Source organism: Anoplopoma fimbria, chromosome 10 (genome assembly GCF_027596085.1).
Source record: "Anoplopoma fimbria isolate UVic2021 breed Golden Eagle Sablefish chromosome 10, Afim_UVic_2022, whole genome shotgun sequence".
Lineage (NCBI taxonomy): Eukaryota > Metazoa > Chordata > Actinopteri > Perciformes > Anoplopomatidae > Anoplopoma > Anoplopoma fimbria.
The window spans coordinates 19,942,822-19,963,652 of NC_072458.1; the positions used below are offsets into that span (position 1 = coordinate 19,942,822).

Consider the following 20,831-nt stretch of genomic DNA (forward strand, 5'->3'; position numbering starts at 1 on the left):
ATGTGAGCAACCGCAGTGCTTTTTCTTCATTCTCCGGGTGTGATTTTTTTATTTAATGAAAAACTAACAAAAATCAAGAAATAATCCTTCACACTCATTCTGTATGTCGAAGCAGCACAGTTGAAAAAGAGCAGCCTTGAATATGAGATGAGAGGAGTGTGGTCCAACTAACCAGCAATCATTAAACAGTGATTCCGCTGTGGGTGTGACACCACTTATACTAAATGAACAACCTGACCTGTTCAATGTATACAGCCATTTAAAAAAACACAATACATTATCTCAGAGCAACACACAGCCAGTGTTGTTGGGCAAGCTAATTTGAAACTGTGAAACATGTATTGAACTCATACATTCTGAGCGTAAAAACTAGAAATTCTAAATCGAAAGAACTTTAAATTAATATTTACTTTGAGTAAATATAACGTGGTTCCATCTAATTCTTGCAAGATGTTATGAAGTGTTTTTTCATTGTTTATGATTTAAATTTCACAAATAAATGAAACTTTTTTCCCCCGAGTTCTGAAGTGATCCTTTTTTTGTGGTTAAAAAAAAATGCTAGTTAGCTTATCTTAACAGCTCACTTCTGCACAGGGACGATTACTCGGAGTGAGCCGAGTGATGTGATGTTTGGCTCGGTCTGAAAAGATTGCCTTCCCACCCCCTAATTCCCCTCAAATAATAGCATTCCTCCCCTGTGGAGAAAGGCCTGTGAGTCACCAACAGTGTACCTCCACTCATGGCGAAGGATGCACTGGAGAGACGGTGCTGACAGGAATCTTAATTTGCCATTTTCCAGTGACACGCAAAGTTTGATGTTGTAATTGTACGTGTGTGAATGTTGAATAATCTGTGTGTAAGGGGTAAATGCAAAAAAGGGGAGACACAGAAGGGATGAACTAATTTGGGGGCTAAAAACTTGCATTGTCCTTTTTCACCCTCAGTTCTTAGAGACTAAAACCGAAACCCAGCCTAAATAAAACATGTTAGGTGAATTAGCAGCTCTTTACAGATTAGTAAGGAACCCCTAAAGATGGAAAATAAGTAGAAAACACCCCTACACCATGAAAGATGTAGGGGTGGAATTAATCCAATCTGCAACTTGCTGCATATAGCTAAACCAACATATCAGTTTGCCTTCAATTTGTATTAAATATGATGCTTATAAATCTGATATTTCAGTGCTGGGATGATTTATATAAATAGTACTAAACTCTAGGGATGTCATAATCATGTTTTTTTTTGCCCCACATCCTGATTTTAGAGATTTAATATTCAATATTATCAGATGATACGCAGGCCGATGTGATATTTAGATTTCATAACATGATCGAGCTGCACATTGCATTCTTGGCTTAAAGAAGGGCTAACTTAAAATTAAAAAGAACTTTAAATATGATGCAAATATATATATAATCACAGCTTTGCTTTACTGGTTTCATATAATATGTTGCATTGTGTCACTTAGTATTATTTATTATATCTATAATCTCATTTTAAGGATAATATAACGTACAATATTGGGAGTTTAAGCCGGTTAAATTGTAAGGTCATCCAACCTGCAAGTGCAACCATGTGACTTGACATCATAACCAAGAGCAGCCAATTCAAAATGCTTTTGTTTATTGTGGGAATGTTATCTGTTTTGGGGAGCTCTGATATGAAGCCTTGTAGTTCAGTCTAAGCTAAAGGAAAAAAAGGAGAATGTTGAAGTAAAACTTGAAGAAATTTCCCAGCATATTTGACTAATTTTCCATGTGTTTTCTATGACAGTTTTCCAGGTTTTCCAGGTTTTCCAGGATGTGTAGGCATGTGACCGGGGATTAGATCTTAAATGGTTTAAAGGGCATTTTTCATTTTTATCTAGACTTTAAGCTTTACTTCGAGAAATAACTGGTAGTAATAAGTATCTGCTAGGTCATGGGTGAACACATTTAATAACCCGTTTGTTGCTTTAATGTCTGACAATTTCTTTATTTATTTGGAGTATCCTTTTTGCTTTAAGAATACAGAATTAATAATTCTAGGAGAGAATAAACTCAACGAACTTGAAACCTGGACATCATTTTGCTCTGAGTCACAGCCACACGGGACTTTATCTTCAAGGCTATTTTGATGTGTTTCTAGAAAGAGAAACCTTCCACTCACCTCTGGCACTCGCTGGCATGGAGAACCAGGTCCTGGTTGTTCTTGGCGCTGACAGTGAGCTCATGCTCTGTTGGGTTGAAGATGTCGAGCAGGAGATGACACTGGCGTGTGCTGCGGACAGACGCAGAAACAAGAATTGAGGTGAAAAAAAAAACTACATTTCAGCGTTTGTGCACCATTTCTGACAAAGACTTCTTTGTACATCGTACACAAATCGGGTGTAGGTCGACTCTGTTGTCTATATAACCTATGCATAACGGCTTGTTTATGTGTATGTGTGTTGATACTTTATGCATGAGGTTATGATTACTTTCTAAAAATACGCGGCCACATACACCCACGCGGCAAATGCATGAGATCAAGAGAAGACTCGGTGTGAAGTGCTCATCGGTCCTTGTCATAACATCAAAGGTGGCGGTGCTTTCATCAGGCCCACAGGCCCGGCTGATGCAGACCATCTCCACATCATCCCAGGCCTGCCTTTCTCATGCAGATCATAAGAGGGCCAATTTGTGATTTAGATCAAGACAGGAGACATGATACTGGATTATCAAAAGAGTTAATTTTAACCCCCCAAGTAGGTGTCTTTTCTTTTTTTTCCGCCCGTTAATGATGGATGAAAAGAATTAATATCTCAAGACAGAGAACAGGCTGTCCAATGCAGCCTGTGTGATTTTATATTAATAGTTTCTGAAGGTGTACAGGAGGAATGAGGCAATAATAATATGTATTAAACTACATTATATAATTTACACATAATATACACAGTTTTTCAGGGTTAGGATATACTGTACATCCATGCACAGCGATAAAATAGAACATAATCCAGCACTACAGACCAGATACAGTATCTCCTCTTCATTTACATCTATTGATGTGGTGTTGTTGGTGTTATGTGTATTTTGTTGGCAATTAATAAATATTGAATGATCGTATATCAAAAACACAAACATGGATACATGCATAAATTAAGCAATCTGTGTGTAGTTAACACATTCGAAGAGCGATACATGATAAATAATGAATAATGAATAATACATATATAGATACATACATATAAATAAAAGGAAATGAAGGAAAGTGTAAATAAACTTAAAGCTTATGTATATCCTAACGTTAACATGCTGTGACAAGTGTTGGGCTTCATTTTCTGAATACATGTCACCAGCTTCGATTGACAATGACCTCTCAACTCCTAATTGATTAGTTTATTTAATAGGTAGAGCTGTAAAATGTAGTTCTCCACAAACAAATCACACACAAGCACCACTTTAAAGCCTCTGTTCAGCAAATTATTTTCTTGAAAATAAGTAATTCAGCATGAAAAAGCATAAAAAAATGACTAATCAACTAAAGAAATCTTAGTCGAGTCAGACCAAAACGACTTCGATGGGGCAGCCAAACTGTCGATTAAATTAAATCGATTAGTCCACAAAATAATATGAATGTCGGTCGAAAGAAACTTGTCGAGGACAGCCCTGGTCCTTCAGTATAATACGACCCTGAAAAAAGGAAATTCCAGAAAATATAATTTCATATTTGAGCTAATATGTTACTTTTAGAATGCCATCATTAACAATAATTGGAATCAAAATGCAAAAGCAAAGAACAGATATAAATAAAACTTCTGCCTATCTCCCCATCCTTCCAGCCAGCGTCTTGCCTCTTTAATCACGGGGTTAATGGAGGCTTAAGTCGAGCTTGCCCGAGTCCCTAATAAACTGCTGTGGCAATTAAAGGAGCATATTTTTTAGGGCCTACCCGTGTTTCTTTAATTGTCTTCGTTGGCAGACGTGATTAACGTGCTGAGTGGGGCGAGGTACTGATTTATGGGCCGGGCCGTTTAGCCGAGGTGATCAATCAGACTACCCAGTTAAGAAACACAGGCTCATTGCTCATGCACTAAGTACCTGAGATAAACTGAAGGAAAAGAGCCGAGGGAACAAGGCACGGACGAGGTGGAGTTACACCTTTTGATACGAGTTATAAAAGAACAGAGGTGGTCAACTTTGTTCAAGAGCTTTCGCTGAACCTGCTACAAAAACACTGAAGTTGATGCTTCTGAACGAGAGGGAGCTGAATCACAACACTGAATCATTTTTGATAAGTATTCTGCTGAGCTACTACGCAGGGCGGGGGGATCGAGGCTAAATAAATAATTCAAAAACCGCCAATAGGGTTTCAAACTACTTGTCTCCATTTCAGGCTGTGAATTTTTAAAATTCCTCTTTAAGACAGGAGATGGCGAGGGAGCAAAGATATCCAAAGTGAGGACAAATCAAACCTGCTTCTCTGCTCCTATGTACAAACAAATCATCCATCGACGGAATATCAATACCTCTGCCCCAATGTGCATTTTAATGAAGCACAAAACAACATTGGCTCCTGTTCGGCGTGTGTTTGTAAAGTGAAGGGATTATTTATTGTGACCAGGACGTGCAAATTACGAAGTGCAAATGAGGAGACGCTCATGGACACAGAGTAAGACCTTTACTGGGGATCATTTCAGGTACAGCTGGTGGAGTAACAAAGAGGGAGAAATAGCCAGTTAATGAATGCCACTGTCTATTTGTGGGAACACTAGCACACTAACAAATGAACCATGAGGTCAGCATTCGGCTATTATTGATTTGAAAAAAAGGGCCCCATTGCAGCAGAGTTAGTCCCTAATCCCAGCGCCGAGAACACAAGCAGACGTCAATACAGAACCGACAAATACCAGAGTCCCATCTTCTTAGTCCCTGGGTCAACAATACAGAGCAAATCGGCACTGACTTGGACTGGGGACATTGTTATTGCGAGGCAGTGGGAGGTAAACATGGCCACAAACGGTGGGGGGGGAAGGAGCAGCTAATAGATCAATGGAGCTGGGCCCAACGCCTCAGTCAATTCTGCCAAATCTGTGATCAATAAGTGCTGAATTTTCCTCCAGCACAAAACAAACGTGACGCCAAATGTAACGGTGTTAATTAGTCTGGTCTGATTTAGAGTTCTGTCAATGACGGGCTATCTTTAGCCAAAGGAGCCAATAAGTGACAGATGACTGAGCTAAATGTCCCCGTTTTAAAGATTTAATAACCAGTGAGAGGTAGCTAAAAACGAAATCAAATCAGAAATAGTCAGCAACTAAAGGGTCAGGGTTAGGCGAAAAACTAAAACCTGGTTTCTCATTAAACAGCATTTAGCCACGCTGATATCTTCAGATCTGTTTCCGTTTTAAGATAGTTGTTTCTGAGATGTCGGCCCAAAACAATAGAAGTGAATTCAATTATATTTATTTTGCTTAAAGCATTTTTCTAGGGATCCACTTTTTGAAAATGAACAGGCCTGTTGTATAAATCAGAGACATTTGTGCCAAATTAAACGTTCCTGAATCATTTCCGCATCAGCTTGGGTTATCTTGAATAAATATACCATGCATTTAAAAATATATATATATTCTGATAAATCACAACTTTGTTTTATCCATGTGTTATTGAAAACATACCTTATGTCAAATACTTTATAAATGAGACCAAACCAATGCATTTAGGTGGAGTCAACAGATATATTGTTTCATGGTCTTTCATCAGTTAATCAAACAGAATAAACACTAGCCTTTCTTATAAGCAATAAGAACATTCAGGCTCACTCATGTGGCCCAAAGATGTACTGCAGATATAAATATTAAATAAAAAACTATGTAGGAAATTCTGCAAATTTATTTGGCGACCCAAATAAAAATTCCCTACAACCAACTGGCGGGTCACGACCTACTCTTTGGGGAATGACTGCTGTAGATAATCTTTCTTCTAGAGAAAGTAGTTCCAATACCAAAATGTTTTCAGCGACATCTGTTAGCTAAAAGCCACAGAACCGCAGAGGGTTTCCTTCATATACCAGCTGCAAAGTGTTTAGAATTGCACGCTGCCAAAGATGATACACAGGATGACCTTTAATGAAAACACATCAGTTCACTTCCCCCTGCAGAGCAATGCATTTCTTTCCAGGGCAACACCATGTTGAACGAATGGGATTTTAACAGGTCCCCCGTATAGTATGGATCACTGAGTATTTCACACATCCCGGCTCTCTGTCACTTTCTCTAACAGATCTGTCACCTTACATATAGCTCAACGTGAAAAAGGCTGGAGAGGAGAGAGAGTAGTAGAAGGTCTGCACTGAATATGGCAGGGAAAGCGATAGCAAAGGCAAGAGGAGGCATTAAAACGTATACCGAGGTAAAGGGAGCAGCTAACGGGGGAATGGGAGAGGAAAAGAGAGGGGAAGTAATGAAAGACGTCGCCAGAGACCCAGTGAGAAGGAAAGGAGGAAGAGAACAAACAGATTGAGATGATAAAGAATGGACAGCGGACCTGAGAGACACCGAGACAGAGAAAGGAGAGAGCATCGGAATAAAATAGAGAGTAAATGTTTCACGAGAGTCAGAGAGAGAGAGAGAGAGAGTGCAGGGGGAGAGAGGTTAATGATAATTTAATACAATCCCAGTAGTGCTGTAAGAAATCTATCCTATCCGTTTCTTTTATAAGGCCTTGGTTGGAGGTGTTGCAGTGGATTGTACTGATGCATTATACAGCAAGGTGATTTTAGGGCTGGGCGGAATCGCCAAAACAATAAAATCGTGAATCTTTGAAGGATTTTTTTGCGGGCAATTCCCATTTTTAATAAATATTTCCTTCATTACACTAAAGGGAGACTAAATAATGGAACGTCATATTTTATAAGACTTCAGGTGCAAGACAGTTGAGTCATTCAGTTTGATGCTTGCAGGATATTTGCAGCTAATGAAGCCTCTGTGTACAAACTTTTTCTTCGGACTCACTTTTTCAAAATGACAAATCATCGCGACCCAATTCACAATAGGCCTTATCTATAAATCGTGAGAAGAGCAAATGTGTGCGTTAATGGACGTTCCTGACCATTTTTACAGCTATTTCCAATTCACCTTATATTATCTTGAGTAAACAAGTGGTTTGAGATACACGTTTGATAAATCACAACTTTGTTTCATGCATGTTTTATTCAAAAAAGAAATGAGACCAAATAATTACATTTAGTCAAAGTCAACGGGCTCTCGTTTTTTTACTCTCATCAGTATAACAAATAGACTGTTAGCTAGCCTTTCATATTAGAATCAATGGTATAAGTAGGCTACACATTATCAGAACAATACAAACATTAAGGCCTCCTCATGTGGCTCAAATATGTACTGCAGATATAACTTTCAATAAAAGACTAAAACAATTGTAATGTTGCCCAGGCATAGATTTAATTAATATTTAGCTATACTAAACTGTACACACAAGGTGGTGACATGATGTTGAGAGCTATAGAAGTAAAAACAGAGTCAGGTAAAGAGCTAATGTGAAGGTAGAGACGGTAAGATTGAGGTGAACATGGAACATAAGAAAGGGAAGTAAAGGAGAAGGATACAAGGGAGTTAAAAAAATATATATGTATGTAAGCAATAAAAAGGAGAAAGAGGGAAGGAAAGACACCCCAAAAGAGCCAACTAGCTATGAGCAAGCTAGCTGGCAGTTAGAAAGCCAGCTAGCTTGTTGGGCTATTGTGGCTGGTTGAAGCTAACATATTACCAGCTAGCTAGCATGTTTGTGGTTAGCTCCCCAGTTGTAAAGGTAAGTAAGGTCAGGGCCGAGGTCAGGGCCGAGGAAGCTGTATTCTCTGCAGTGGGATTTTTCTTTCCCTGCAACTGTTGGATATTTTAGTGTCTTGTCATGCCCTACAGTTGGAGGAGAAGCACGGTAAAGGAAGTGTCATCTGTAATCCAGCCGTGCACTGCAATTCTGGTGCCAGGATTCACCCCATTTTATGCCTGCTGCCAGCTCAGAGCCGGTCGACGGTGTTCTCAGAGCAGCATGCGAGTTATCCCCTATTTTTGTCTTTTTTTAATTTATGAAGGCCAAAACACACACACAACACACACACACACACACACACACACACACACACACACACACACACACACACACACACACACACACACACACACACACACACACACACACACACACACACACACACACACACACACACACACACACACACACCCCAAACCCCCCAGAAAACTTGATTCATGTTTTATTGACTGTTTCAGCTTCACCACACATTCTTCAACCAGACGACACGTCCAACTGCACTGTTTTATTCTGATTATAGCGGCGATGCCAGGAGGGCAGAATCAAGATAAATATCAGATCCTACCAACATCTGTCATCCACAACAGCTGGCATGGATGAAGGCCTCTCCTTTTGTCTGGTATGTGTTGCATCTACACTCGCTAATTGGAGTGATGCACATTGTCAAAGCCTTAATTATAGACATGAAATCCATCGGTTACTTTGATTAAATCTTACATAACCAGCACCAGGCAAATGCTAAATGACGACACTCACTTCTGTGTTGTTGTGAAAATCACACTGGGTGCTTATATTTGAATATTCTGTACAGCCATGCAATATAAGGGGGGAAACAAATCAGCAACAGTGTTTGAGAGAGTGACTCGAAGGCTAACAAACTAAACTTAAACCACCTGTTCCAATATTCATATTTATGTTTATGAACGGTTTCATTTCCAACTGCAGTAGATGTCAACATGCAATGTTGTGTTGACTGTGGTACAAGCTATGTGACTATCTTTGTGGGTTTTAAAATAGACTTTGCCCCAAGCTGTTCATTTAATTAGTTTGATCAACAGATATGTAAAAAGTCAAATATGTCTCAAAATAATTCTTATTTGGATTAGGAAACTGCTTTGTACGTAGCAATACATAATTCAGAGTGGTGTACAGAGTACTATAAGTTTATGCAAGGAAATAAGAGTGTAGGAAAGTTGGAGAAAGGAAGGCATAAATATTGAAAGAATGGTGCAGCAGAGAGAAACAAGAAGAGTGGAGGATGGAGGATAGAGAGAAAGAGAGGTGAAGACCAAATGAAAAGATCAGCAGAAATAGAGAAAGAGAGTCAGGATGAAAGAGACAGAGAGCGAGTAAAAAGGGTGAGGAGGACACAGAAAATGTATGCTATGTGGAGCGAGATAATGAGGCAAGGAAAAGAAAAAGAATGGATGAGGAAGAGAAAACATGCTCATGGATCACAGAGAGAATTTTCTTCTTCCTCTCTTTTACTGTTGTTTTTACTGTTTTAGGCAGGAGGACACAGCAGCTTAAGCACACTAAAAGGACTGTTAATAAGAAAGTGTTTGTTTTTTAATAGAGAGACACAGACAGAGAGAGGAATGGGAGGATGGATAGGTAGAGAAGGAAGGACTGACTGACAGAGAAAAGAGTTGCTGTATTACTGAGCAATATCATATAACCATTTTCAAATTCTCCTTTAACTTGTAGCCAGAGAGAAATTCAATATTACCTATCTCAACCAGTAAAGTGTGTTACAGGACTTTAATGTGCATCCAGAGGAAACATTCTTATAATAATGTATGAATGTGTGTGTACGAAGCCTGAAGTAATACAAACCGGATGGTTGTGGTTCAATTCTAAAACATTCCTTTAGGTCAAGAGAAGTGATTTATAAAATAAAATATATTATTATTATTATTATTTGTATTGATGTTATTGTTACAATTGTTATTTATTTGTAGTAATAATAATAATAATAATATTATAATAATAATAATAATAATAATAATAACAAAAATATTAAATATAAATAGTACAAAATAATAAATAATAAATAAATAATAATACAATATCTATCATAATATCATCATGATTAAGATGTGGAGAAATAATGTAAGATTTATCAGGGTTTAAGAGATTTCTTTTGATAAATTTGACCAAAGCATTCACATATTTGGTACGGACAAATGAGAATAATTGTGTAAAAATGTTCTTGAGGTTTCTTCAATTTCGCTTATGTGCTGAGTATTTGCCTTCTCAATGTTTTTAGACAAGTTATCTTGATGTGGGCATGTAAAAAAATCTATACATATATATTGAGCTTTACATTTATCCCATAATCCTGTATATTGATTAGACAGATAATCTCCTTCAACCTTCCCAAAACCTTCAAATTCAACACATTTCAAATGTGATTTCCCTTAGAGTCATCGAGATGAGCCAGGAAGTATTATGAGTGTGGTAGAGGTAAGGTTGCAGTGTTGGGATGATGGTATTGCAGCCCGTGCAGCATCTCTAACCATGCATACATATCAGCTCTGAGCCAAGATGGATGGCTTAAACTGTAGATATTATCACAGCTAATGATTCACCTCAAGTGGTCATTACTCGGCTACAATCCGTCTCCCTCGCTTGGAATTTTTTTTCAGTGGAGTTGGGGAGCTGTGAAGTGAAGTGAGACACCGGAAATGTGTGTGTGTGTGTGTGTGTGTGTGTGTGTGTGTGTGTGTGTGTGTGTGTGTGTGTGTGTGTGTGTGTGTGTGTGTGTGTGTGTGTGTGTGTGTGTGTGGCGGTGTCTGCAGTTACGTATGTGCATGTAGTGAAAGAATGTGAGAACATGAATAAAAAGACTGAATATCCATTCATGTCGGCCACGATCTGGCCAGAATACAAAATTTCTGAGTCCCCTGGCTTTGATAGAAATGATGTCATAATGAGTACTGTCGCAGTGGTTAAAGGGCGATATGTATTCACCAAATCAAAAGAGAGAAAAAAATACTGACATTTGTATGATGTGTGAGATAAAAGGAGACTTTGGAATCGAGATGTATCACCTAATTACCTGGACAAGAGCGGCTCTGAGGTAGATGTTTCTTGACTTTTATGGGACTCCAATTAGGGTTAAGTATTATTTCTATGTAATCTAACAACGGCTGGGTTTAAAATTAAAAAATAAAAAGCCCATACACACAAAAATGACGTGTGTAAATGCTCATCAGATCATTTACACTGAGGGAGAACTACTGACCATTTGACAGATACTGCTGATCGGTGCATCCCTAATTTTGTTACTGCAAAAAAGACATGTTTGAGTTCTCTCTACTTCCAGCCATGAATGTGTTATGAGGCCACAATGAGTAATAAACAGACTTCCCTAATAATTTCATTGTTCCATAGACAATAAGGGTTACTTGTATGTTACCTGGTTGCAGGGAGGGTGTTGACTCTGGTGAAGAACACAGACGGCTCCACGTCCACATGGACTCCCAAAGACAGCTCCCTGTGGTATCCCTCCACTTTGCCCGCTCCCCCCGAGTACTTGAAGTTCAGAACTGCTTCCAAAGTCTGCAAAAGGACAAGAGAAGGTTAGAAATGTAGATCCAGCTGGTTTGACAGTGTTATACAATAAAGGGCTGATTCAGCCTTGAGTGTGATTAGGGTCAGAGGTCACGGCCAGTATGTTGTTTCCTGCAAAAAAACCATCAGCCAAACTGGTGTGATTTTGAGATCGATGCATCAAAAGTCATTACGGCGAGATAATGAACACACATCAGCAGAGCCATTGTGCCCTTTAATGAAATGAAAGTGTAGGGGGGATATGATTGGTGGCTCCAAACAGACAATTTTGAATCAACGTTTCTCATCCTTAAAAAACAGAATGGGAAGAGAGGAGCGGGCCGGTGGTTGGAGGAGGAGGAGGTGGGGTTTGCTGGCGGTGTTCCACGGTGACTGAAAGAAAGTGGACACGTAGAATAACTCACAGGACCAGCAGCCAAGTGGGCAAAGGATGGGGGGAAATTAAAAGTGGCAGTTTATGGTGAGAGAGCACAAGCTGACTCAGGAGACGGGGCTGAAGCCGGGCGGAGGGAGCATCCAAGGTCCCGCTGCTCCTCCTATGCGGCCTATATCATCTCTCTACATATATTGCTGATGGAGGTGCTGGCTGTGCCTTTCCAGAACAAATTTCACTGATCCTTTGATTATTTTCACTCTTTATCCCCTCTTGTGGGGGGGGGGGTGCAGAGTGCCAAGTGGAAGGATTCGGAGCCTGCTGGCTAGACGTCTGGCCTATTACAACCCTAATGACAGAAGCACAGCAACACTGAGCGAAGAGATGGAAACATTAGAGAGGATTATTGTTATTGTAGACCAACCACTTTAATTCTAAAATGTCACTTATCTTGGGACTGGATGGGATATTTTTTTCCACAGGCTTGGTATATTTTCATGTCAAACTAAATGAAGGTGTTATTGTTCCTTTCCTAGTATATTTGATAATGATACTCTTTCTAGCAGCATGGCTCTATGGGTGACACTGTTGGTTGGTCATCTATTTTGTCTTTGTCTCACATAGCCATACATCTCTCAACAGCGCTGTGTCAACCTTAAGAAAGGTCCGGCTCCACACATTATCATTCTCAAGCTGTTCTTTTAGTGAAATGTCAGCACAACTTTTGGGTGGATTGCAATGGAATTTGGTAAAGACATTCATGGTTCCCAGTGGATGAATCCTTATGACTTTAGTGATCATCCTGACTTGTCAGTGTGACAAAATGTTAATTTATGCTGTCAAATATATCAACATCTACTGGATGTATTGTAACAAAGTTTTGTACAATACATCCAGACGCTGAATCTTACTGACTTTTGTGATCCCCTGGCTTTCCCTCTTGTGCCACCGTGAGGTTTAAATTGGCGGTTTTGCAAATACATTTTGTACAGACATCCATGTAACACTAAGGTTGAAGTGCTATAACTTAGGTGATCGCCTGACATTTCACCTTGCGGAGGGATAAGGGTACGAACAACGAAACTCCATGTCCTCGGTTCACATCTGGCCGAGTCCATGTCACTCTTTATCTCTAGTTAGCTATTCAAAAAGTCATGAAAATGCCTAAAACCCATCTAAAATATCTTCATCAGGTCGTATTTTTCCCAATTCTCTGGTTTGTGAGTGAAAACTTGCAAAACTAAAGACATTCACACCATCCCCAGCCATACTTATTCTACAAAAGTGAGTAGGTTTACGTGATAAATAAGGTTGGTGAACCTGGTAAACACATGCCTGCTAAACATCAGCATGTTATCAAGTTAGCATTTAGCTCAAAGCACTATTGTGGGTGAGTACAACCTTCCAGAGCCACTAGCATGGCTGTAGACACAGTAAATGTCCCTCATGAACACTTCTCTTTGCCTGTTATGTTGAAGCTGACTGTATAGTATAGTAGAGGTACTACAGGTTACTAACAAAGTGCTTTCTACAGTAAACACAGTTGACAGAAAGTCATCTGATGGTATAAAGACCATGCTTATTTATAAAAGGGGAAGTCTGATGGAGAACTTCATAAAGCACACTTGATGCAAAGGCTGCTAATTAAAATCCTGATATCCTCCCTGAACACCATTTTCCCCAACTATCCGTCATCCCAGTGGAGCCAGCCGGCTTTAGAAGTGAAGGAAGAGCAGCAGTTCCACAACGCAGCCAAGAGACAGACACATGCTGCGCTGGCAACACAATGAAAGGAACAGCAGGTTGATATGAATCTCATTTGAATTGATTGACTGAACTCTCTCAGATTCCTTGAGCAATCAAACGGGTTGGAGGCCGTTTCCATTAAAGTCTGTTTTGTTTTTTTTCCTCTAACAATGTTTGTTTCACTTGCTCATGTTTGTTGAAGGATATGCTGGTGTTTTATCTTTTAATTATTATCAACAAAAGCCCATGAAAAGACAAAAAACAACGAGTGTATCCTTTTAACAATATTATCTGTTTTGCCAAACTCGATATTGCCACAGAACTTTTTTGTCCGAAACATTATTTAAAAAAACATTGTAGATAAGATAAGATATAAATAAGATAATCCCTTATTAGTCCCGCAGCGGGGAAATTTACAGGATTACAGCAGCAGAGAGGATAGTGCAAACAAGAGACAATTAACGCATCCAGTGTGTGTATATGTATTTATTCTGATTTAAATATTTTATGAATGGTGAGGATTTCCAATACTGAGGGCATTTTTTGAAAGAAATATGAAAACTCAATTTTCTTTTCCAGCAGTCGAGTCGAGTGCTTTGTGGTCCCGTAGCTGCATGTGTGGTACTAGCAGCCACAACATGACCCTCTTGAGGAGCAGCGATTGTGTCAGTGACACCAGCAAACAGCGGCCGTGCACCCGAATTCCCTTTTTCCAGTCCGAGGCCGACCCGGAGCCCCCACCTCTGTACAATCCTCCCGCTCTGCTCTCGGCCCCCCTCGGGACCCTATTTCAATCACACCGGGCTAAAAATAGGCCCCGCTGTAATGAGCTGACAGAGTTGGGAGCGGGGCCAGCAGCAACACACAGCCTGAGCGTGCACGTGCATTACCTCCACATGCACGAGAAATGACGTGATCGGTGAGAATGCCAAGATTAAGGTTTGATTAAGCCGTTCACCACCAGTAACCCGACTGCATGAGCTGTTTGAGTTGATGCTTAGCGCCTAGCTAACAAGCAAACAGGAACTAGATTAAAATAGAAAATTGAAGGACGTGGCATTGGAGTTTATTCTGTCATTTGGATAAATGACGTACTATTGTTGAAACATGACAGCTGGTTTCCCTTTAAGCTACACTATGTAACCTTTTGGCTACAAGTGACGTTTACAGGTTAACGCGCAATGCTGCTGTTTAGCAATTAGCTAACAATACCGTTAAGTAGCATATTGAGAAAGTTCGCAAGTTGACTCAGTAATGTCTGCTTTACAACCACAATAAAGTCTATTGAATTGTGCAATATTGCGTTTTACTTTTGGATTCAACTATTCATTTATAGGAGGGAGAATTTTATTTTCTTCAAAGGTTGAATAGTCTCGCTGAAAAATATCTAAAGATGTGGAAACTTGAATCGCTACAGGATGTCCGGTTAAAACTGGACTTGGATCACACACTTTGTCGTTTCCACTTGAACAGTTTCACATTTCACATTATTGCCATGTATTGAAGGTGCGATGTAACCACAGTATGAATATGACTCTACTGTACGGCTCCCAGAGCGTATTATCGGCATCTGCTGGAGTCTCCACTGGCCTTTGCTCCATCTTTTAAAGACTCTTCTTATGCAATCTGCGCTCAGAGCTAACAATCACAGACTCGACACGGATAGCAGACTCGCAGCGTTAGACCGGCTTTTACCTTAAATGCCTTCACTCGATATTTCTTTGCGGTGTCACAACAAAGCCTCCGAGGACTATCCATCATACCCATCCATACAAATGATGCAGCATTTGTTTTGACAATAGAGGTGATTTCAGAACGTCAAACACGCAGTTTTTCTCTCTCTCGCACATGACGGGCGAACAATAAGCACAGAGAGAAAGAGAAGAGGGAAGATTGAGCTTTTTTTTTTTTTTAAATGCTTTGGCGCTGAGATAAAGATCCTGACACGTCTCGCTGAGGAGATTATGGCGTGGACACAAACGCCTCCTGAAAGCATCCCATTGACGGGGGGGTTTAGTAACTATCCTTTGTCTTCACTTGGGGCGATGACTTGCTAAGGTGTTTCCAAACTATTTGGCGTATCACTTTAAAGCTGTCATACTGAGAATTATATGAGATACATATCAATTTAAATCAGTGCATAATAGAGAGGCAGCTCCTTGAAAGATAAGCTAAGCACAACGACTGGGAGGATTTAGGTAACGTCCACCTGAGGGACAGGAATACCCAATTATGCGTTATCTACCCCATGAAGCATCTGCAGAGTCTTTTTTTAGTGTGCATTGAAAGCTACCCAGGAGGGATTGGGATAAAACCACGTCTTAGATTCAAATCAGGGCCATTGGCGCATTTGGAAAACACCACAGAGCAACTATTGTCTTCATTCTACCCCAAATAGTGATCTTTATGTACTACTTATTCCCAGTGTAGGGATACTACATCCTGACTGGATGGTGGGTGTATTGACCTCTCCAAGGGCGCTCAGAAGGGGACTCATCGCGATAAGCATAGTTAATGCTTCCTGAGACAGTCCGTACTTCATGTTTTTGATAAATTTTGTCCAAAGCACTGTATTTTTTAGCCCCATTTTATTATTTAATCTCCTAGGACACACACCTGGATATCCCTATACAAATACTTAGTGGTTAATGTAGCTTTTAATGAAGACAAACAAATGCTTCTATTGAGTCAGGAAGCTAACACACAGCTAATGGAAATAATAATAATTGCAAAGACACACACAAAAAAAATAAAAAATAAAATTCCCCACGCCACTTCCACAGACTCAGCAAAAGCCACAGTAAAAGGCACTGGTGTGAAACACTATTATCTTCCTGCAGACAGCCAAATTGGAAATGGAGTAAAGCCGCCGTTTATGGGTGACAACACTTACAACATAAATTCATCTGTCTGTTTTAAGAAAACATTTTTTTTTTTTCCACCTTAATTCGGAAAGAAATGTGGTGAATTACAGGTTCAACTAGCAACACATTCTCTCTTTTTTTTTTTTATTATCCAGCCATGGATCCCAGGTGTGTTTTTTAATTGTATTTTCAAGAGGTTTTCCCTCATATATCTGGGACAGGTGGTTGATCGGTGGGTAGACAGAAGGTCCCAGTGTACTCTGATGATGTGCTGGAATGGAAGTCTGTGTACCTAATTGTCCTTAACATGAAGCTTGACCCCTGCTTAGGTTGCATCTGCCTAGTGGCAGCAAAGTGAGCCATCAGCCAGGGGAGCTGCTAAGGCGGCCTCGGCTTCCGCGGGGGAAACTGAGGAGTGACTCGAGGGCATTCGGATGCAGCATGTCCATTAGGAGTGCTGCTGGGACTGATTCTAGTGTGTACGACCGGCTGTCAATCACTGAGTCCAATCAATTGGGCAACCCAAGGGTCCGCACACGTTGGGAAGTTAAACAGCATCCTGAAGATAGCTTTACATCTCGCTGAGGAAGTGAAATACGAATGAAGTATTGAGTGGGAGTAGATCTGTCTTCCGTCTCCACAGATAAATGGCAGAAACTGCAATACAACGCTTATTTCTGTACACCTGTTCATTACTGGAGTCTGGTTATGAAATGGTTTGAATCTGTTGCAACACGCCTGCAACAAAATGAAGAAAACGAGTCCACTGCAATGCCTTTTTATACGAAGTTTCTCGAAGTCTGAGATAAACCTTCTTTAAGCTCCGTCTGTCTGTAGCGTCTGAGCGGCACTCCCATAATGTTTGTTGCCTTGTGAAAGCTTGGCATCAACTTTCTGCTATGTGCTCATTGCCGATTGATGATTGATGAGCGAAGAGGGCAGGAGGGCTGATGAGAGCGAATATGTTCTGTATCCGTCCCACGGCGTAATGAGTTAGCAATAATCGCTGGATGATGAGGAGCGAGGGGCGCTGTGTGTTGATGTGACAGCTGATGCGGCTGAGAGCATCTAAAAACTGCTCGGTAACAACCAGGCTGCATGCAGACCAAAATAGCTGACACTTCTGACAGGGAAAAGGGATTTTATTATTATTATTATTATTATTATTATTATTATTATTATTTTAAGGGAGAGGACCCAGTGAAGCGTACACGTTTGCATAGTATGGTATAAAATCACCCCAAAACCAAAAGCCTATCTGTGGGAGCCCCGAGCAGGTCCTCTTAATGATGGTCCTGACATTTCTGCCCACAGCGTTTAGAATGTCACGCTCTGCACCCACTCACAGTTAGGGTCTGCCTATGATGTGGCAATTAGAATGGGAGACATTTTAAAGAGTGGGTGAGCAGACCTGCCCGGCTATGAGGACACTGTGACGAACAGGGGATATGGGATGTCAAGCTCAAATTATTACAGGAGGTGGAGGGTAGTGAGAATATTCCCAAGAAATGTGAAGAGCGCCGCACGGCAGAAACTCCCTCCAGCAGCAGCAGCAGGCAGGTAATCTGACTGTCAGTGTGGAACGCAATGTGAGGCCGCAGTGATGTTACTAATGGTGTATCCAAAGGGGGAAGAAATATTAAGCTTGAATTAAAATATCTTAAAGTCAGCTTCACCTGTTCCTGAAATGATGAAATGGTACAGGCTGATTGTTTATATATATATTTATACTGCATTTAAACGTCCATGGTGTCTCATTTCAATTCCACAAATGCAAGCGGGACATGTTTCACCATCTTTGTAGTTTTCAGTTTCCAGTCTTATTTTGGCAGAAAGCCAATCATTTTTTTTTTAATTTTTTTTTTAGTTTCAGGCATTAAAATAGCATTTGAAAAGATGACAAAATGGCACAAGGTATAAACTATTAGAGAATGAAATCTAAAGAGGCAGAAATTAGTGCCAGTCACAGATTTTGCCAACAGGGACACGTGTTTTTAATTTGAAACATCTCAAAGCAGTGAGTCAAATGAGCAGTGTGTGAATTGCAGCGTGCAATCTGTGCCATTTCACATCTTACAGACGTAAAATATGGCATTCATTGTTCCATGTGTGACAGGAGATTAAAATCTAATTTGACTGCGAGATAGAAGAAATTCCTTGAAGAGAGTAATTCCTGATGATTGACCTACAAATATAACATGTAGCACTCCCTCCACTGATATAATCAAAAGACAAACACATTTTCTAAGGAGGACTGTTATAAATCCTTATTTTCCTATTATTTCTCCTGCTTTTTTTCAGTTTCACTTGATTGCTTATTAGTAAACAAATGGGACACACCGTTTCATGAAAAATCAAAAGCCAATTAGAATTTTCTCTCCCTGAAACCCTTCAGGACTGCTGTTCCCACAAATCCATTCTCAATCCTCATCCAACAACATCAGGTTACCAGGGAAACAGCTGCGTTCGGCTTGTGCAAATATTTAAAGCCAAAGCTCCCTGGTTGGTTACAACACCAGGGTCAACAAAGCCCTCAACATCATGGCCTCCATGTGCAACCTCTGCATACACTTTCAACTAGAAATGGTAATGAAGAATACTCACTTAATGAATTCAAAATAACAATTTGATAGATCAAAAATATCTTAAACAACAATATGCAGCAAAATTCACATTATTTGAGTATCCACAGACATAACATTAGTTATACAGAGATAGATAACAGCCTGATCCAATTCAAATACGTACACCAGTTGATCAAACACTGCCTATTCTTAAAGGGGTACGCGATAAACGTAGTAATGCACTTCTATAAAGTAGGGGCAATAATAAAAATTGGTATAAAATGAATGGTCAACATCAAAGCAACAGAGACTGAGATGTCTTGACTTTATAAGATCCACATCTCATTCGTTTTACAGACTTAGGATGGCTCCTCCAGAGCCACAAAATACTAAAAACCATGTGCTGAAGTGCCCCTTTATTGCTGCGTATTATTGCACAAAGAAGCAGAGCAGCACTAAAACATACATTTCAATGAATACAACCACATTAACAGCAGACATGAAGGAGCAAAGTGAACAGAGACATTTTGGGCTCATCACCTCTACTTTAGGTTAGTGCTGTTCGGAGTTAAAAAAAAGGAAAACAACACGCAGATAAAGAGATATTCTTTCAAAATCATGTCCAAGCATTCCTGCCACAACAGATCCATACTTTCTCTATCTAATGGTATTAAACATAACTCAACAGACTACCTTAAGAGTGTGTAGGTTATTTGGCAAACAAACACAGCAAAAGGAGTCTTTAGTCTTTCTTTTACGTATTCTGCATTGTAATGGCAGCAATCAGTTAAGAAGCACATAAAAACAACTGCCCTTAAGTAAAGCTCCGTACAACAAAAGGGAAAATATGGTGAAGCTTAAATTATTGTCTCACCTCTTTTTTTAGTTTTGACAAAGCAGAACTTTATCATTCTGATGTTATCAATGCAAAAGAAATTCAAATGCGATAAAACAATATTCGCGGTCGCATCAAACTGAATAAGGTAATTTAGCAAACCAAACTTTATCTAAAAAATAACATATCCTTCAAGGATACTCACAGAAACATTACTCAGACTAAAATAAAATAAAAATCAAACAAACGCATTTAAGGATACCTTCAATATGGGTCATTTTTCATAGTCTTTTTTTCCCAATAAGCACATCTGTCACTAAGCAAGAATACTTCCACCAGGTCTGATCACAATGTCTGACTGGGGAAATATAAGATAGAAAGATGGCACCACTCAATGGCACTGTAGCGAAAAGACAACAATCTTAATTGTGACTAATCGTTTCCGAATGAAATGTATTCGCCGTAGCGTTTCTCTTAACAAAAACTAGTAAAAAAGCATCACCTGCCGTAGACTAGCTGAGTTTTGTTTTAATGAAAAGCTTGTCAGAGATTCAAATTCATCAAATCCAAATGTGCAAATACAGTGAATGTGTTCAAAGTGTTTGGTTGTTGAGACGGTAACACAGAATGGAAACCCAGGTGCCTGCGAACTCTCATAATAAAAGAACCATTTCATCCACAGTGATTTGATTTCTTTTCTGAGTGTTAACTAATTCACTTACACGTGGTTAAATCTGATTACACGTTGTGAGTCATGAAGGGGAAGGCAAGTGGATGAACACAGGCACTACATTTTATCATAAAGGAGAGTGGCATCTGTCCGAGATGAAGACACACACACACACACACACACACACACACACACACACACACACAAGTGGGTTTCTCCGTTCATGTTCACGATCGGAGGCAAACAGAGGACCTGCAGGTGCCTCACACATGAAAAACTGCTGCTCCTTTATGTAACCCTGTGGTCCTGTGCAGGTGTCACACCATTTACCAGCTGGAGCGACAACAGGGACTAGCCGCACACACCACCCTTTGGCCCACACTGCTGTTCTTAAAAGT

At 39.9% G+C, this 20,831-nt stretch overlaps 1 protein-coding gene across 3 annotated transcripts in view; it reads right to left on the reverse strand.

Moving 5' to 3' along the window:
- Positions 1-20,831, reverse strand: part of trappc9 (trafficking protein particle complex subunit 9) — a 179,408-nt gene that overhangs the window by 78,776 nt on the left and 79,801 nt on the right. For all 3 annotated transcript variants that reach the window (XM_054605757.1, XM_054605758.1, XM_054605756.1), the window contains 2 exons: positions 11,227-11,369; positions 2,149-2,259 (listed from right to left, as the gene is read on the reverse strand). In XM_054605757.1, the coding sequence (XP_054461732.1) occupies positions 2,149-2,259; positions 11,227-11,369 (254 nt within the window). The remainder of the gene's footprint in view (positions 1-2,148; positions 2,260-11,226; positions 11,370-20,831) is intronic.